The 14,036-nt window shown below is 43.0% G+C and overlaps 1 protein-coding gene across 18 annotated transcripts in view; it reads right to left on the reverse strand.

The window, feature by feature from the left end:
* The window catches only part of GRIP1 (glutamate receptor interacting protein 1), a 325,530-nt gene that overhangs the window by 212,357 nt on the left and 99,137 nt on the right, over positions 1-14,036 (reverse strand). For 5 of the 18 annotated variants that reach the window (XM_048065470.2, XM_066992701.1, XM_048065467.2 and 2 more), the window contains exon 1: positions 9,847-10,148. The exons of 6 other annotated variants lie outside the window; for them this stretch is intronic. In XM_048065470.2, the coding sequence (XP_047921427.1) occupies positions 9,847-9,979 (133 nt within the window). In that variant the 5' untranslated portion in view covers positions 9,980-10,148. Of the gene's footprint in view, positions 1-9,846; positions 10,154-14,036 lie in introns of those variants that run through there. 7 more of the 18 variants (XM_066992690.1, XM_066992677.1, XM_013198386.3 and 4 more) reach the window with 5 other exon arrangements.

Genomic DNA, 14,036 nt, shown 5'->3' on the forward strand with positions numbered 1-14,036 from the left:
TCTCTGCTCTCTTCCATCACTTGTAGTGCAGCGCGGGTTACTCCCTGCCTGAACAAGCCAGCAGAGATGTACATGACAAATAGGACAGCAGAGGAGTGTTATCTAAAAAACCACACATTTAAATATACCTCTATTTTCATAGTTGTGTTTAGAGCATACCAGGAAAAATGTAAGCAAATCATTAACGCACTAAGCTGGAGAAGACTTCTTTGTTTTCTCCAAGCAGGGTATAGCAACAAGTGAATGGCAACTGATGGAAAAGTGCTGGGAACTCCTGAGCAGCTTCTCTGGAAGTCTGGGAAGCTCAGGTGAAACGTGGTCAAGTTACAGAGGAAGCACTTCAGAGGCCACCAAACTGTCACTGAACTCACAGGGACTTCAGAGACCAGTGGCTCCGCAGTCTTGTTGCACTCCGCTTGATTTAGTTATCCACGGGCAGCTCTAACCACATGGGCAGCTTTGGTCTCTCCATTTCAGAAGCCACCCCCGTTCCCCTTTCAGCAATGAAATGAAATCCAACATCTGAATGACATACCACCTAAAATTCCACTACCACCCAACAGAAAACCCGTGTTCTTGCTTTCTGATTTGTAAATGCCACTGGACGCGTTTAGATTTACTGACAACTGACCTGAGCGCTGCTTCTGCTTGAAGCGCTCTGCCAGAGATCCAGGCTCCCTCCCAACTTTCCTTCACAGGCATCTTCTCATTTCCCCTCAGGTAGGCTGTCAGATGTGACGTCCCTCCCAGACAGCGCGGCACACATCCCTTTTGATTTCTGAGCATTCACGCTAATACAGCTGGCACTGCAGTCCACAGCTTCTGCTAAAACTTAGCTGTGAAAGGGTGCTGCTGACTACACAATTTCTACCGGGCTTCTACAAATGCAGTACAGGTAGCAGGTCATCACGGCTATAGATTACCTCCTACTCTAAACTGCAGAAAAAAATAGGGAAAACAAAACAAAACAAAAGCTTGTTGTACTGTGTATTTAAAATACCTATCCGTGCATGTACCATTTGTCATTTACTGCATTTTTTGTAGTACTTTGTGAATCTTTATTTTATTTATTTATTTTTTTAATAGCGTTGCTACCAGTTGACAGAACAACAACAAAATATGTTGTTGAGTGAGGAGTTTCCCCCTTCTGGGAGAAGGACAGGGTTATCAAAAAGGCGTAGACCTGAACAACCACAGAGCTTGTTAAACACAGCCAAAGGGAGCATCTGGGACCAAATCTGCAAACACGTGTTACGGAGTTAATGCTTCCCACAGCATCTGTCTACTTTTGGTTTCACTTTCTTTTTTGTGGTTTCATTCAAACAGCATTTTCCCCAGAGCTGTCTTTAATCTCCCTTCTCTTCTCCTTCCTTGCCTTCTTCCACCCTTCTTGCTACAAAGAGCATCAAAGTGCTACCCGTTCAGTCAGATTCGGTGGCCACTCACCCAAATGTCACTCACCATCGCAACATCAAGGAGATTTTGGTTCACTTACGGCAAGTATTACGCCCATAATATACTGTTGTGAAATTTCCACTCCATGCAAAAAAGTCAAGAAACTGCTGCTCTATTTTCTCTACTACATATCCACGCACACAAAACATTAAAAAAAAATAATAATCCAAGTGCCAAACCTTAGTTTGCCCTCTTTTGCCTTACAGCATAACCATTAACTGCCCCATCTCCCTGTCTTTCACAAGACCTTGTCTCATTTAATGCCCCAAATAAATGACTTTAACTACCTGAAAAATTATTCAAGACCTTGTTTTCCCCTCATTGCTTGAACTGTAATTCCATACCTTAGTTCCCACACATTATTCAAGCCCTTCTCTCAGGACAGACATTAATTTCTTCGGGAGCTCTTCTATGATGCTCATCACTAGAGCATCTGAGGGCTTAGCAAACATTAATTTACTTTCATGGCATACCGGTGAAGGAGAGGTGCCATTAACCTCATTTCACAGGTGGAGAACTAGAGCACAGGGAGATTATCATCAAAGGTATGCAATAACTTAAAGCTTTCAGCCTGAGATGCCTTATGGCTGAAATTTCAAGGCAGTTAGGCTTATATCATTTACATATATACAAACCGTGCTTCCCTTGGCCTGCTACAGCCACTTGTGCCCAACATCAGTCAATTCAAGTTCTTGAGCCAGGCACAAAGTAAAGGAGGGAAGGACCCAGGCACGGTGCCACACCAGCCCATCACAAGTACAGTGAAAAAATGAGCTTGTATTCCTTAATTAAGGCAGGCCAAATTAAGGTTCTATAGGCAACCTTCGTTCTGGCGCCTTTTAAATTCTGAGTATGTCTTCAAAACTGCAAGTCTTTCATGTCGACTTCTGTATAATCATCTGGTTTTCAGAGGAAAAATAGAAAACCCTCTGAGAAAATTTGGCAGTGTCCAGATGCACAGGTAATCACAACAGTTCCTAAATCAAGGATGCTGAGGAAAGGAGGAAGGTGGAGCTGGGGGCTGAGTGGGCACAGACTCCTGCAGCCAGCTACAGCCTCACCTCTCCTGTGTCTGCACCTCTGAACCTCTCCCAGCTCTTCTCTGCTGAAAAACATTAGATAAAGTTGCTTAATAACTTCTGCACATACGACGATGATTATGAAATTTGCCTTTTACAAATACTGCTATGGTAAACAGGTGTTTATATACATGATGACGATTAATTATAGCTGCTGGGGTGGCCTACTGAAAAAAAAAAAAAAACAGCAATAATTCAATAACTGTTTAAAGATCATCAGCAAGGAGCTTAAATTGTTGTTTCCTTTTTAGTTCCACTAACTGAAGTTTTCTGTTGGAACTGATGGCCAGTATTAAAGCAGACACCTCAGTAGTTGCTTTTACCTCTCTCTTTAATCTTAGTTCATAGAACCTGATGTTTTATTCACTTCACAGTAACCAAGGGGGAATAAAATCTTATCACTTGAAGTTCTTGATGCAAATTGATGAACCCATGGTTAGACACATGAACTTACACACATCATTTCAGGGAGTAGGAAGCTAAATATCTCTCCAAGTCTCTCTAAATTTCATTGTTTGAACCCAAATATCAGGTACTCCAGACATACCAAAATATAAAGGCTACTCAATTCTCGAAAACACTGGAGGTGCAGTCTCATAGCAGCTACCACTAGAAGAGGAGGAAGAAAAGAATAAATTTCTTGAGCAGGGACAGTCAAGTTCTTTAATAAATTAGCAAAGGATAGGACCTGAAAGTAAAAGAAAGAAAAGTAGTACAGAAATTCTGCACTCGTAGCTGCTAGCAGGGAGAAGAGTTTACACTTCATGCAAAGAATTACGTAACTCATGTCTCATGATTTCAGTGACTTAAAGTAAAATAAGCTAGTTTTGCTCAAGTAACTCTAAAGCAACGCTTTACCATCTGTGCTCTGCACTGCCCCAGGAGCCTAACGGCCACTTGTAGGAGAGCCACAAAGGGTAATTTAAAAAGTAATCCTACTGCTAGCAAACTTAAACCAGCCGTTTCACCACTGCTTTACAAAAAATGTAAAATCTGCATGGCCTGTCTCACAGATAACAGACATTTCACCAAAGCCAGCACTTCACCAAAGCCAGCACTTGTGCACAAACCTGTCTGGCTGGAGCAAACACACTGCGCTGGTGTTGCAGGGCAGCAGAGGTGTGGGTGTCCCCCAACAGACCCTGCGACTGGCGGCTGTACTGGTGCACAAGTGAAGAAAACAATTTAATTATCTTTGAATTTATGCAAACAATACAGTGCAGCTAAAGCTACTATCCAAACAGCTTAAGAGTCTACAAACATAAGCCCCATCCCAAGAGCTACAAACTCTTTTAACTAACACGAAATAGGAAATGAGTAAAATAAAATTTCATTTATGCATATTTCTTAAAGGCTTACAAGACCTAAATAATTTCAAGGGATGCTCAAGTGCTGTTATCATTTTCCTTTTTATAACCCATTCCTATTAGTTCAAAGTGAGAATAATATGTAATTCCTCTCTACTTCTTGGGTTTTTCTAGTAAGGTTGCATTCACTAACGACCATGACAAACGAGATGGCAAACAGAAGCGGTCACCTCCAAAACACACACACACTTCATCAGAAGCCAAGTGACCCTTTGCAAGACGTTGCTTGTCATGAACTACACAAAACTGCGTTTGATGCAATGACCACCTGTTTAAGAACACAGAATCTAATATACATGAAGATGGAAAAGCAACAAAACAGCAGGAAGGTGCAACGTCTTTGCCTGAAGAGTGCCTGAATTTTACCCAGTGAAAAATTTTACAATTGGCAGCTGCACAGAGGAAGTTTCAGCCTGCAAGTGTATGCAGAGAGACAACAGTTCAATAGCTTGCTACCTCTTCTTTCATGCACAGATCTCTGAATGGGACAGTTGATACTCTCTGGCCTTGCAGTAAAGCTCCAGTAGAGTCGCCTCCTTCATCACTGCGCGTGGCTTGCAAACTGACCATAGCAAAAGTCTCCCTGGACACAGGCATCCCTTCCCAGCCCATCTAAACTGGTGGTGCTGGGGCTACTCAGATCCCAGGAAAAAAGTGACGTATGGAAAAGAGACAGAAGTATTGATGAACTATGATCCATTAATACAAATCTCCAGGGTTCGACAATCATGAAACAGTCATTAAGTACAAGGAAATAAGAAGCTTTAATAATTTTTAGTTATTTTCTTAAAGATTATTTTTGTTGTGGTTTCAAGGCTTGCCATGTGCTCTGCTCACTCAGGTTATCAAGCCTTTTTTCGTGTAGCCTGCAACAAATAGATTTATTGCCTTTAGTCTCATGAAAACTGAGATTTTACTGTACTGCCATGACAAGATCTGGGATGGAAGGAGCAGCAGAGAAGTGCACACAGGTACCACGAGACATCCAATTGCACAGCAGACTAGCAGCACGCACTGTTTGTGAGATGAAAAGCAGTTGTCATCCTGCATTCCTCACCCTTCAGATCAATTACCATCTATGCAACCTGAGATAGAAATATTCAGTGCCCTTGTCACCGCACTACTCATAAAACCATCAACTCTTTTACAACCCCTATCAAATCTACGAGAGCAGAGCAAACAAGATCTATTTGTGCCACTTTACAAAATGGAGAAAATCTTGACAAGTAAGAATGCTGCTGGCCACAGCATCAAGAAGCCATAGGTGTATTGCTTCCCTTGGTGTTTTTCCTTAGCACTATTCAGTATCTGGTCTCTTCTATCAGTACTTAACACAGTTTTAAAGCAACTTAGGTTATGAAATGCAAAGCTATTTGTTAGGAAGATTTTGGCAGCTGTGGGAGCTTCCGCACCATAACACTGAGTCATGTTGGAGAATAATGCACAATCTGAGCAAGTGGCAGCTTTCTGCTGACATAATCACAACCAGCGTATCATACATTCAATATCCGTTTTACCTAATTATTCTTGATTTCAGTCAACAAAGAGGACATCTTCAGTCCTGAGTTATATGAAACTTTCAGTTTTCCTTTCTGCCTCATTTGCTAGGCTAAGAGTTGGGGGACACGAAGGAAGTCAAATACCTTACCTTCACTCTCCAGTGGAGACACAGGGACAGACAGAGATGGGACAATTAATGGAAAGTGGAAAAATTATCACATGCATTTTAGAGGCAAATTCAAAGATGTTAATGTCCTAACAGTGACGAATCTGATGATCCTCATACATTAAGAGTGGAAGAATTAATACGAGACATCACAGCTTTTAAAAGATTTTTTAAAATCTATAATTAAGATACCATTTCAATGAGATAAAAGTAAGCTAAGTATTTACTGATTTGAGAAAACAGCTGTATTGGTCTAACCTTGGTATACTTCAAAACACACTGAAGAAAAATAAAATTAAAACCATAAATTGAAATAAAAGGGGGAGAGAAAAAATACTATATGACCAAAGATACCCTACGGCAGACTACTTCATCTAATATATCAGTGCTCCTGTCAAATGACATAGGCAAGACCTTGACAAAGGTTACGATAAAATTATTTGCTTAACTGTGGGTGACTACATGGAACATTTTAAGGGGCAGAGCTTAAAAAAAAAAAAAAAACCTTTTGGGTTAGTGGGAGTTTACTTGTAGACTATTTTACGTGTTGGTTTTTGGGATCATTCTTTAGTATTTTCATGGCACCAAGACAGAACATAAAACCTTTATGCCAATGGAGTATGCTGCTGACATCATGCTGGGAAGAACAGAAGAGAAACAGGTGAAAACTGAGGATCTTTCAGGAAGAAATGGATGACAGAAACCAGAAGCAACATAAATGAGACAAAAATTCCCAGCACGTGTTCGAAGTAACGCGCCCTGGTGCCGCCCAGGCAGATTGTGACAACCATATTTTATATCACCTGTGAGCCTCCAAAATCCGTTTCCATTCCACTGGAACAAAACCAAGACCTTTCAAATGTTTTGCAAACTAAAGACTTAACACTGCAATCAGCCTGGAGTGGGGGAAGGAGGAGGCTGTGTTTGTTTTGGTCAGGGGTAACCAGTCTGGCTCCAAAAACGCCCTCCTGCCTCCAGGCCGCAGCTCGGAGGTGCTGGCACAGCATCCTGCCTTCAGTGAAAGGACATATGTCATCTTGGGAAAGGTCCAGGCAGCTGTGCCACACAGCAGTCCCGCCGTTTGCTATCAGTCCTGGAAACAGTATAACAAGGGCCTTGTTCACCCAAAGCCTCGTTAAAAGGAACAGGTTGAATGGTACTGCCGTAATGCTGCACGAGATAACTATAGCACTTTTTAAAGCACTTTCTGTGATAAGCACCAACTTGTCCGAGTAGCTTGGGCACTTTTCGTCGCCCATTATGTTCACTGTGCAAACTCCCAGCGAAAGGAGTATGACGCCTGCAACACTAATGTCAATCAGTGTTTGTGTATCGAGAGTATTATTTTAGTTATTCCAGCACTACATAGCACAGAACGAGACTCTCAGGAAAGATAAGAGAGCTGATGTTGCGTGTCAAAGCAAGGCTATCCACTTAACGCCAATGAATGAAACGCCCAAGCAAAAAGACGTCTGACTCAAGAGCTGGGGTCTCTGTTCTACTTCGGGAGTTTTAGGTATTACTGCACCTTTCTTACCTGCTCCCCAGTATTATTGTGATTTTGGTCCTCCATGGCAAAGCTTCAGAGGATTAAAGAGAGTATACTTAACGAGAGGAGCTACAGTACCCAGGCACAACCGCACTGAGGACAAACTAATGTCACCTTTTTCCTGTGATTCCCAGAGGCCTGTTCTGTTTATAACTTTGTTTTGTTTCCGTTTGATCCTTTGGTTATTCTAACGTACTTTCTGCATTTTACATTAATTCAGTCTCCCTACAACACCCTAAGCAATACTACGCATGGGGGGATGAGAGGATAACAGGCCCGTAAAGCAATTGGCTCAGACAATCTTCAAATGCACTGGCTAATTGGATACACAGCTCATAAAAGACGACCCTTCAGGAGGGATGGATGACAATGCAGAGAGAGGAAACAAAATCTGAAAAAGCTCCTACTCTGTTCAGTTGAATGAACAACAGGTCTTTGACTTCATTAGCTCTGATATTCTGAGAATCATACCCATAAATACCACCTTATTTTCAAGCACACATCCTTCTAAGCATATGAGTACAGAAGGAAAGGCTAGTAAAAGCTCTGCAATTACTCTAAATTTGCACTGTAAACAGTATAACACCAGACCATAATTAAATTCCGAATGAAACATTTCATTGTCTCCATTACACGAAAACGTCTCCAATTTCCAGGGAGCATTATAGCAGCTCCGGCAGCCTCTTTGCCCATTTTGTGCGCTGGTTTCAGCAGCCACCACGCCTATCCGACCAAAACAGCGACGCACGCAGCGCGGGGAAGGAGCGGACAAAAGGACCTTTGAGGAGCGATTGTGTTGGATGTTGTGCCTCTGTACGGGCTCTCAGCTCCCCAGCGGGCGACGAACAAACACATCCCCACGGCCCGAATCTCCTGTGACGTGCTCTGTGTAAGCAACTGTGAGAAGTTGCAAACTCCTCGTGAATCCAACTCTGCAGGACCAAGCACTGTGTTGACTGTTCAATCTGTTTTTTTATGAGCACTAATATAAACAACACTCCAAAACCTGACACACATTCATTCAGTCGAAAATACCTCTGATTTCCACAGGCTGAGGGGTGTAATATCCATTTTTTTCTACGTAGAATAAAATGAAAAACCTATTAGACATGTGGCTCAATCTTAGTTCCTTAAATTAAGTCAAGAGTAATAATTTATTAATCAACATTCAAGAAATCCTTACTACACGTGACAGTTTTTGGAGGGGTTTTGCTTTCTTATTTAAAAGACCTTCAACAACAAAACAATCAGCTAGGGAAATATTTTGACATCCTGCTTTGACACGTTCCTTTTATTTGCATATTAAAGCAAAAAAAAAGTTACGTGCTTTCATTAAGTTGTATCATTTTCATATTTTTCAGTGCTAAGCAGATTTAAAATTTTTAGTTCTTGTGTATTTTATGCCAACGTTACCTGTTATGACTGCAGTGCCCCTGAAAATAGGTTTTTTCTTATAAGAACTCAGTCTTAACAACATAAAGATTATCAGCATGGTATATTTTCTTAAAAATGAAAGGAGAGAAAGAATGTATAAGGAAGAAACCCAGTAAACAATCAATCACGCTACATTAGTTTACTTTTAGAGATAGGCAAGCGAAGAAAACCAAGAGGAAAATCACTTGCTTTAGTATTTTCCACAGAATAGCAGAACTCTGTTGCTGTAAAGCAGTCGCATTCATTATTTTGTCTCAAAACAAACGTAAGGTTCTTATGATTTATTTCCGCAAAATGGATATGAAACCAGATGACACAAAAAGGATGTGACAGCTACTCCTATAGCATATGAAGAAAAAAAAAAAAGTGCAGCAAACTTCAGCTGCTCAACAAAAGGCATAGCTTCACTGCAAAGCTCCCAAATCACCAGCCAGAAGAGCAGAACCCTTTTAAGAAGATCATTTCTGTGCCTGGCTGGCTCTGCTGTCAACACCTTGCACCGGCGGGGCTGCGCACCGGGCAGGGTCCCACACCCCCTGGTGTCCCCGCGGGCAGTTTGGGGCATTCCCCCTCCTCTGGCTGAAGCGGATGGCAAAGTCTGATCTCCAAAGCCTGGCAGGGGCAGGGCACAGACCCGAAAGGGCACGTTTTGGGAAGGGACTGGGCAGCAGGCGCTGTATTTTGGTTCGCAGCGAGCTGCTGCAGCCACGTGACTGCAACCCCACAAAACCCACTACGCGGTGCCTCGTAAGGGAGCCTGGACCCGCCGCAACAAAGGAGCCCACTTGAGTTACTTTCTGCCGAAAAGCCTGGGTCACAGCACAGGCTCAGAGGGCTGACTCTCGCTCAGCAACCCGCATTACTCATCAACTTGAACCGACGATGAGCGATCGCTGCCTTTCTATTGCTTCAAAAATACCCACGGTACAAAGGCACCCTACAAGGGCGACCACCAGCGGATCAGTTTCCAAAACAAAGTGTTTTAACAAAAGCTTTCCAGCAGTCAGCCTCGATTAACTGCACCTGAAATATTAAGCAGGTTTACAGACCCTGCCTACTTTGGGAGCTGCTGTGCCACTTCAGCTGTTTTGCATTGTTCATCAGCAGTCACAGGCAGATCAATCCATAACAGGAAGCCAATGCTTTAATACTTGCACAAGGCTCAGATTCTACCAAGTGGGGAATATTGTTTGGGCGTTTTGCATTTAGTTGTTCCCCCTCCCCCCCTTTTTTTTAATCTTAACAACATAGCATTTATCACAGCTAAAGGAAAAAGAGGTTAGGCAAAGCACTTACTTCGAAAATGCTCTGAGGCATAATAATAGACATCCTCGTAACCCTCGTGGTAATCCTCCTCTGGCCGGTACTTTTTGCCTTTTCTTCTTCTCGACCTCCTTATCTGCTTGACGAAGCCCAAGAAGCGCTCCATCTCCTCAGCAGCGCCCGCCAGCAGCCCCCTTCGCCCTCTGCCTCACGGAGAGCTGTCCGAGCATGAATTAACAGCAAGCACTCAAGGAAAGCTGCAACCTTCGACCATCTGCTCTGGTACCATTAAAAAACCCTTACCTCAGCTAGGACTAGAAAGCATATTGTTTTCCTTTTTTTTACAAAAAAAAAAGGGGGGGGGGGGGGGGGGGAGGGACACTTAATCAAAGCTACCAACTGGAATATTTCAGCATGAAAATAGATGAAGGAGGGAAAAACTGAAGGGGAAGGAGAAAGTCAGGGTTCCAAGCAGTTTTTAAGCAGAACAAAGTTGGAAAGCTGTGCCTGGCAGCCAGAGGCAGCCCAGCACCGGGAGCTCGCTGCCCTCTGTCTCCATCATTTGAAGAGGGGCTGGGAGGCGGGGAGAGATGTTAGTCAATGGACTGAACCACGTCTCCAGGCAAAGCAGGTTTTCATCTGCCAGTTAAATCCCTCCACGTATTTACACCCGCACAGACTCGGGACCCCGTTTGATTTCATCTGTCCTACGCCGGGAAAGACGCCGATCCGTTTCTGGCATCGGGCACACGGGGCGAATAACCAGCGGGGTGGTTTAATCCATACACACAGCCCACTCGCCGGCAAGCGTGCGCTGAACGTGTTAATTGGAGCAGCAGGGAGAAAGCTCGGCAGCTGTTAAAAAATGACACGTATACCCACTGGGCATTCGGGTATTCTAATCACTGCTAGATCTAAACATTAAAATGCGCTTCGCAGACAGGTTTCTTACAGAGCTGGCCGGGCTATATGGCAATAGGCAAACAAAGGGAGCCACATCACGCGCACACCGTGCCGTACTCATTTAAAATCCTAGCAGAGTTTTAAAACTTTAAAATTAAGGTACGGCAAACTGTGTTTTGCACAGGAGGAGACCAGAAAAAAGCCTGAAAAGGCACTCGCTCTTTTTTCCTGCTGCACGTCCCAATTCCACAGCGTTCCCTGAGATAAGGCAGGAATTTCACGCGTGCTCCTAGTATAGTTTCCCTCCCACTCAAAAACAAAAGCAGAGCCTGCTCAAATCCCACCACCGTGCCATCTATCATAGTTTGTCTTGTAAGCCAAGCAAAGTCTCCAGTCTAGCAGGACGTCTGCTGGTGACCAGCACGAGCCCGGGATCCATCAGTCGCCTCGGTCAATCCGTCCTCGCCTGCACATGTGCACGCAGCTCCCGTGAGCACGAGGGCATCAGACAGTCCTGCGAAACCCATTTTACAGTATCATCATCTGGAAAATGAGCAGCACGCAGAGGTGGGATGAGTCTCTGGTGATGCAGACACTTCAGTGGGAATCATTACTTTGCAAAGAGCAAAGCAGAACGATTTTTTTAAAAGCATTAAAAGAAGCGAAGCATGAGCCAGGACTGCGATTTATCATTGTTGCAACAGAAGTAGGCAGAGATTGATCAGAATTTAGTTGGGATTTTCTGGTTTTGAAACACGTGAAAGTTATCGGCAGAGGCAAGCTAGATCTGCTGTCTGAGGGTCCTAAAAAAAACGCACTGAAAAAGTCGGAGCTCTTTTGGGCCTGTTCTGGATTCCCAGGTATTTTAAAACAGCATAGTCAGAAAAACATACCCATTTTAGCCAGAAAAAATGACGAAACAATGAAAGCACCTACCAAGCTCCCCATGCGAGTATGCACTAATCCTCCCTAACCTCACCAGCCCCTGTTTTTCCCCTATGAAAATGCCACCGCTGCTGCCAGTTGATGAACGCCCTGAGGTCCAGAATTATTTTTAGTATAACTTCTGTAAGGAAGCTACATTTTAGTACATGCCTGTTTTTATTGTACAGCTTTCGACTTTGAAAAACTAAAGAACTTGCAGGAATATTACCAAAAATAATAAAAAATCAATAAAACTTTTTACATGAATCCTTAAGAGCAGATTACTGTATATTCTGAAGGTTTCAATTCACGTGTCTTCTCTGCACTCTGCCACCAACCAGCAAAAACATTAAACTAGTATCATGAAACATGAAAACCAAACAAAGACTTTGCCTACAGCAGAGACAGAAATCTCTCTTTGCAGAGATGGAAATGTTGTTTTGATGCTGTATTTGCTCCTGCAGAGTGCTCTCCCTGACAGCTGTGCAAAAAGTTGTTTGTAGGTGTCAGAAACATCCAGCTATAAGACAGAAGTCTTGCAGACATCCCTCTTTCCTAAACTTAAATTATAAATTCAATTCGAAGTGATACAGCTACTTTTCACAAGGGAGAAGAAGGTAAAACGTTTCTTGCTTTTAGACCACCCTGTAAGTGAGAGCAGATAAACAAAATGATGCAAACACTTGGCTATCACCAAGCGAATCCACCTGTCCCCGGTACCACGGTGGTTCAACAAGACGCTGCTGCATGAGCAGCTTCTGCAGGGGCTACAGGGGAACCTGTCCTCAGCACGCCCCAAGAGACTCTGTCCTTTCTGTCGTAAGAAAACCACACGGACTGGTGTTTTCGGCCAGTCCCAAAGGCAGTAGCTGCCACCCTTACAGGTAGGCACGGCGGGGCAGGGGGCACCAGCCAGCTCCTGGGCTGAGAATGGGGGCTAACATCCCGCAGCTCTGTGCAGCCACCGCTGCTCTGCAGAGGTCAGGCTTCCTCTGCCGTGCCCAAGGGGCAGAAGCAGGTGTTGCTCACGGCTTCTAACCCAGGAGCTGTATTGCCAGCACATAATTTATACAGCCGCTTCCTTTTGTCTGACTGCAACCAGCAGAGACAAACGATGCCAGCATTTCGCTTTTTAAACCTAGAACAACGTGAGCTTTTGATAGGATCTTCCCCTCCCTAAAATGTTTTGCTATTTAGGGCAATTTAAAAAGAAAGATGTACCTTAACTGAATGCAATGGTATTGCAGATCAATACGAGTCAAAATATTGTTTTACTACCGAGATTACTGAAAACTTATGTTTCATAAGCATTACATACTACCTCGACTGCTTTGTTAAGAACACTGGAGACATTCATTAGCTACTCCTCATGTCATACCTGTAAATATTTTATCATAGTCCTACTTTCAGATGTATAAGCAGAGAATTCAGTTTCACAAACACAGTTCACTGCAGTTTAAAAAAAAAAAAAAAAAAAAAGCTAAGGAAAAGCTAAGGACTGCTCTTCCCATTGCTCAGGATTCACACAGTTCATTCCTTCATGGCCACCTTGCAACCTCATACTTGAAAATGCATAAAAGAACAGGAACATACCAGGTGCATACAACAGTTCAGAAAAGCATTTTGATTTTGTGGGTGGAGCAGAGAAAGAAAACATTGGATTTAGAATTTTTTAAATGCAAAACATCAGAGATGACAGTGAGTTTCATCCCTTACTGACAAAGAGAATAAGATAATGATGCCCAGAGAGCATAAGATTAGGTGTCAGCTGATATACTGAAGCTCCCTCTGATCTAGAATTTGGGGATTCAGTTTTCTGGTGGTACAACAGAAGTTGCAACGTAAATATGTCTCAAGCTCTTTGGCTCATCTTTCTCCGTGAATACAGCTACTCCAGTAAAAGAAAGTGCTCTATTGCTACTTCCAAGGTGGCTTTACTAGAAGAAGCAAGGATTATCATGCTCTCTCCAGCATGATTTGCCTAATAAACATTTTGCCAAGTGACACCATTTAGCTAATATTTACATTCACCATTCTCATAAGTAATTTGTTTAATTTGTATTACCAAGAAGCTCTGTCAAACTGGATCTGTCTCAGGTCACTGACTTACTGGAGAAGCCTTTGTGGCAATAATAAAACAAATATACCATTAAGATACTGTCCTTTCCAAATAGTTATGCTGAGGCATAAATGCTCTTGTAGCCATGGACAATGTCATCGTTTAAGCGTTGACTTTCCTTTGTGTCCACAGCATAGACTGGGTCTCTCATCTTGTAAAATAGCCACATTTAGCTATTTATTTGCATACATACAGCTATACAGTTATCTACGTAAAATTTCACAGATGACACAACTGTCTTCTACAGCACTTTTCCAACATTTGGGGAAAGTGATAG

The sequence above is a fragment of the Anser cygnoides genome, chromosome 1, assembly GCF_040182565.1.
Source record: "Anser cygnoides isolate HZ-2024a breed goose chromosome 1, Taihu_goose_T2T_genome, whole genome shotgun sequence".
Classification (NCBI taxonomy): Eukaryota; Metazoa; Chordata; class Aves; order Anseriformes; family Anatidae; genus Anser; species Anser cygnoides.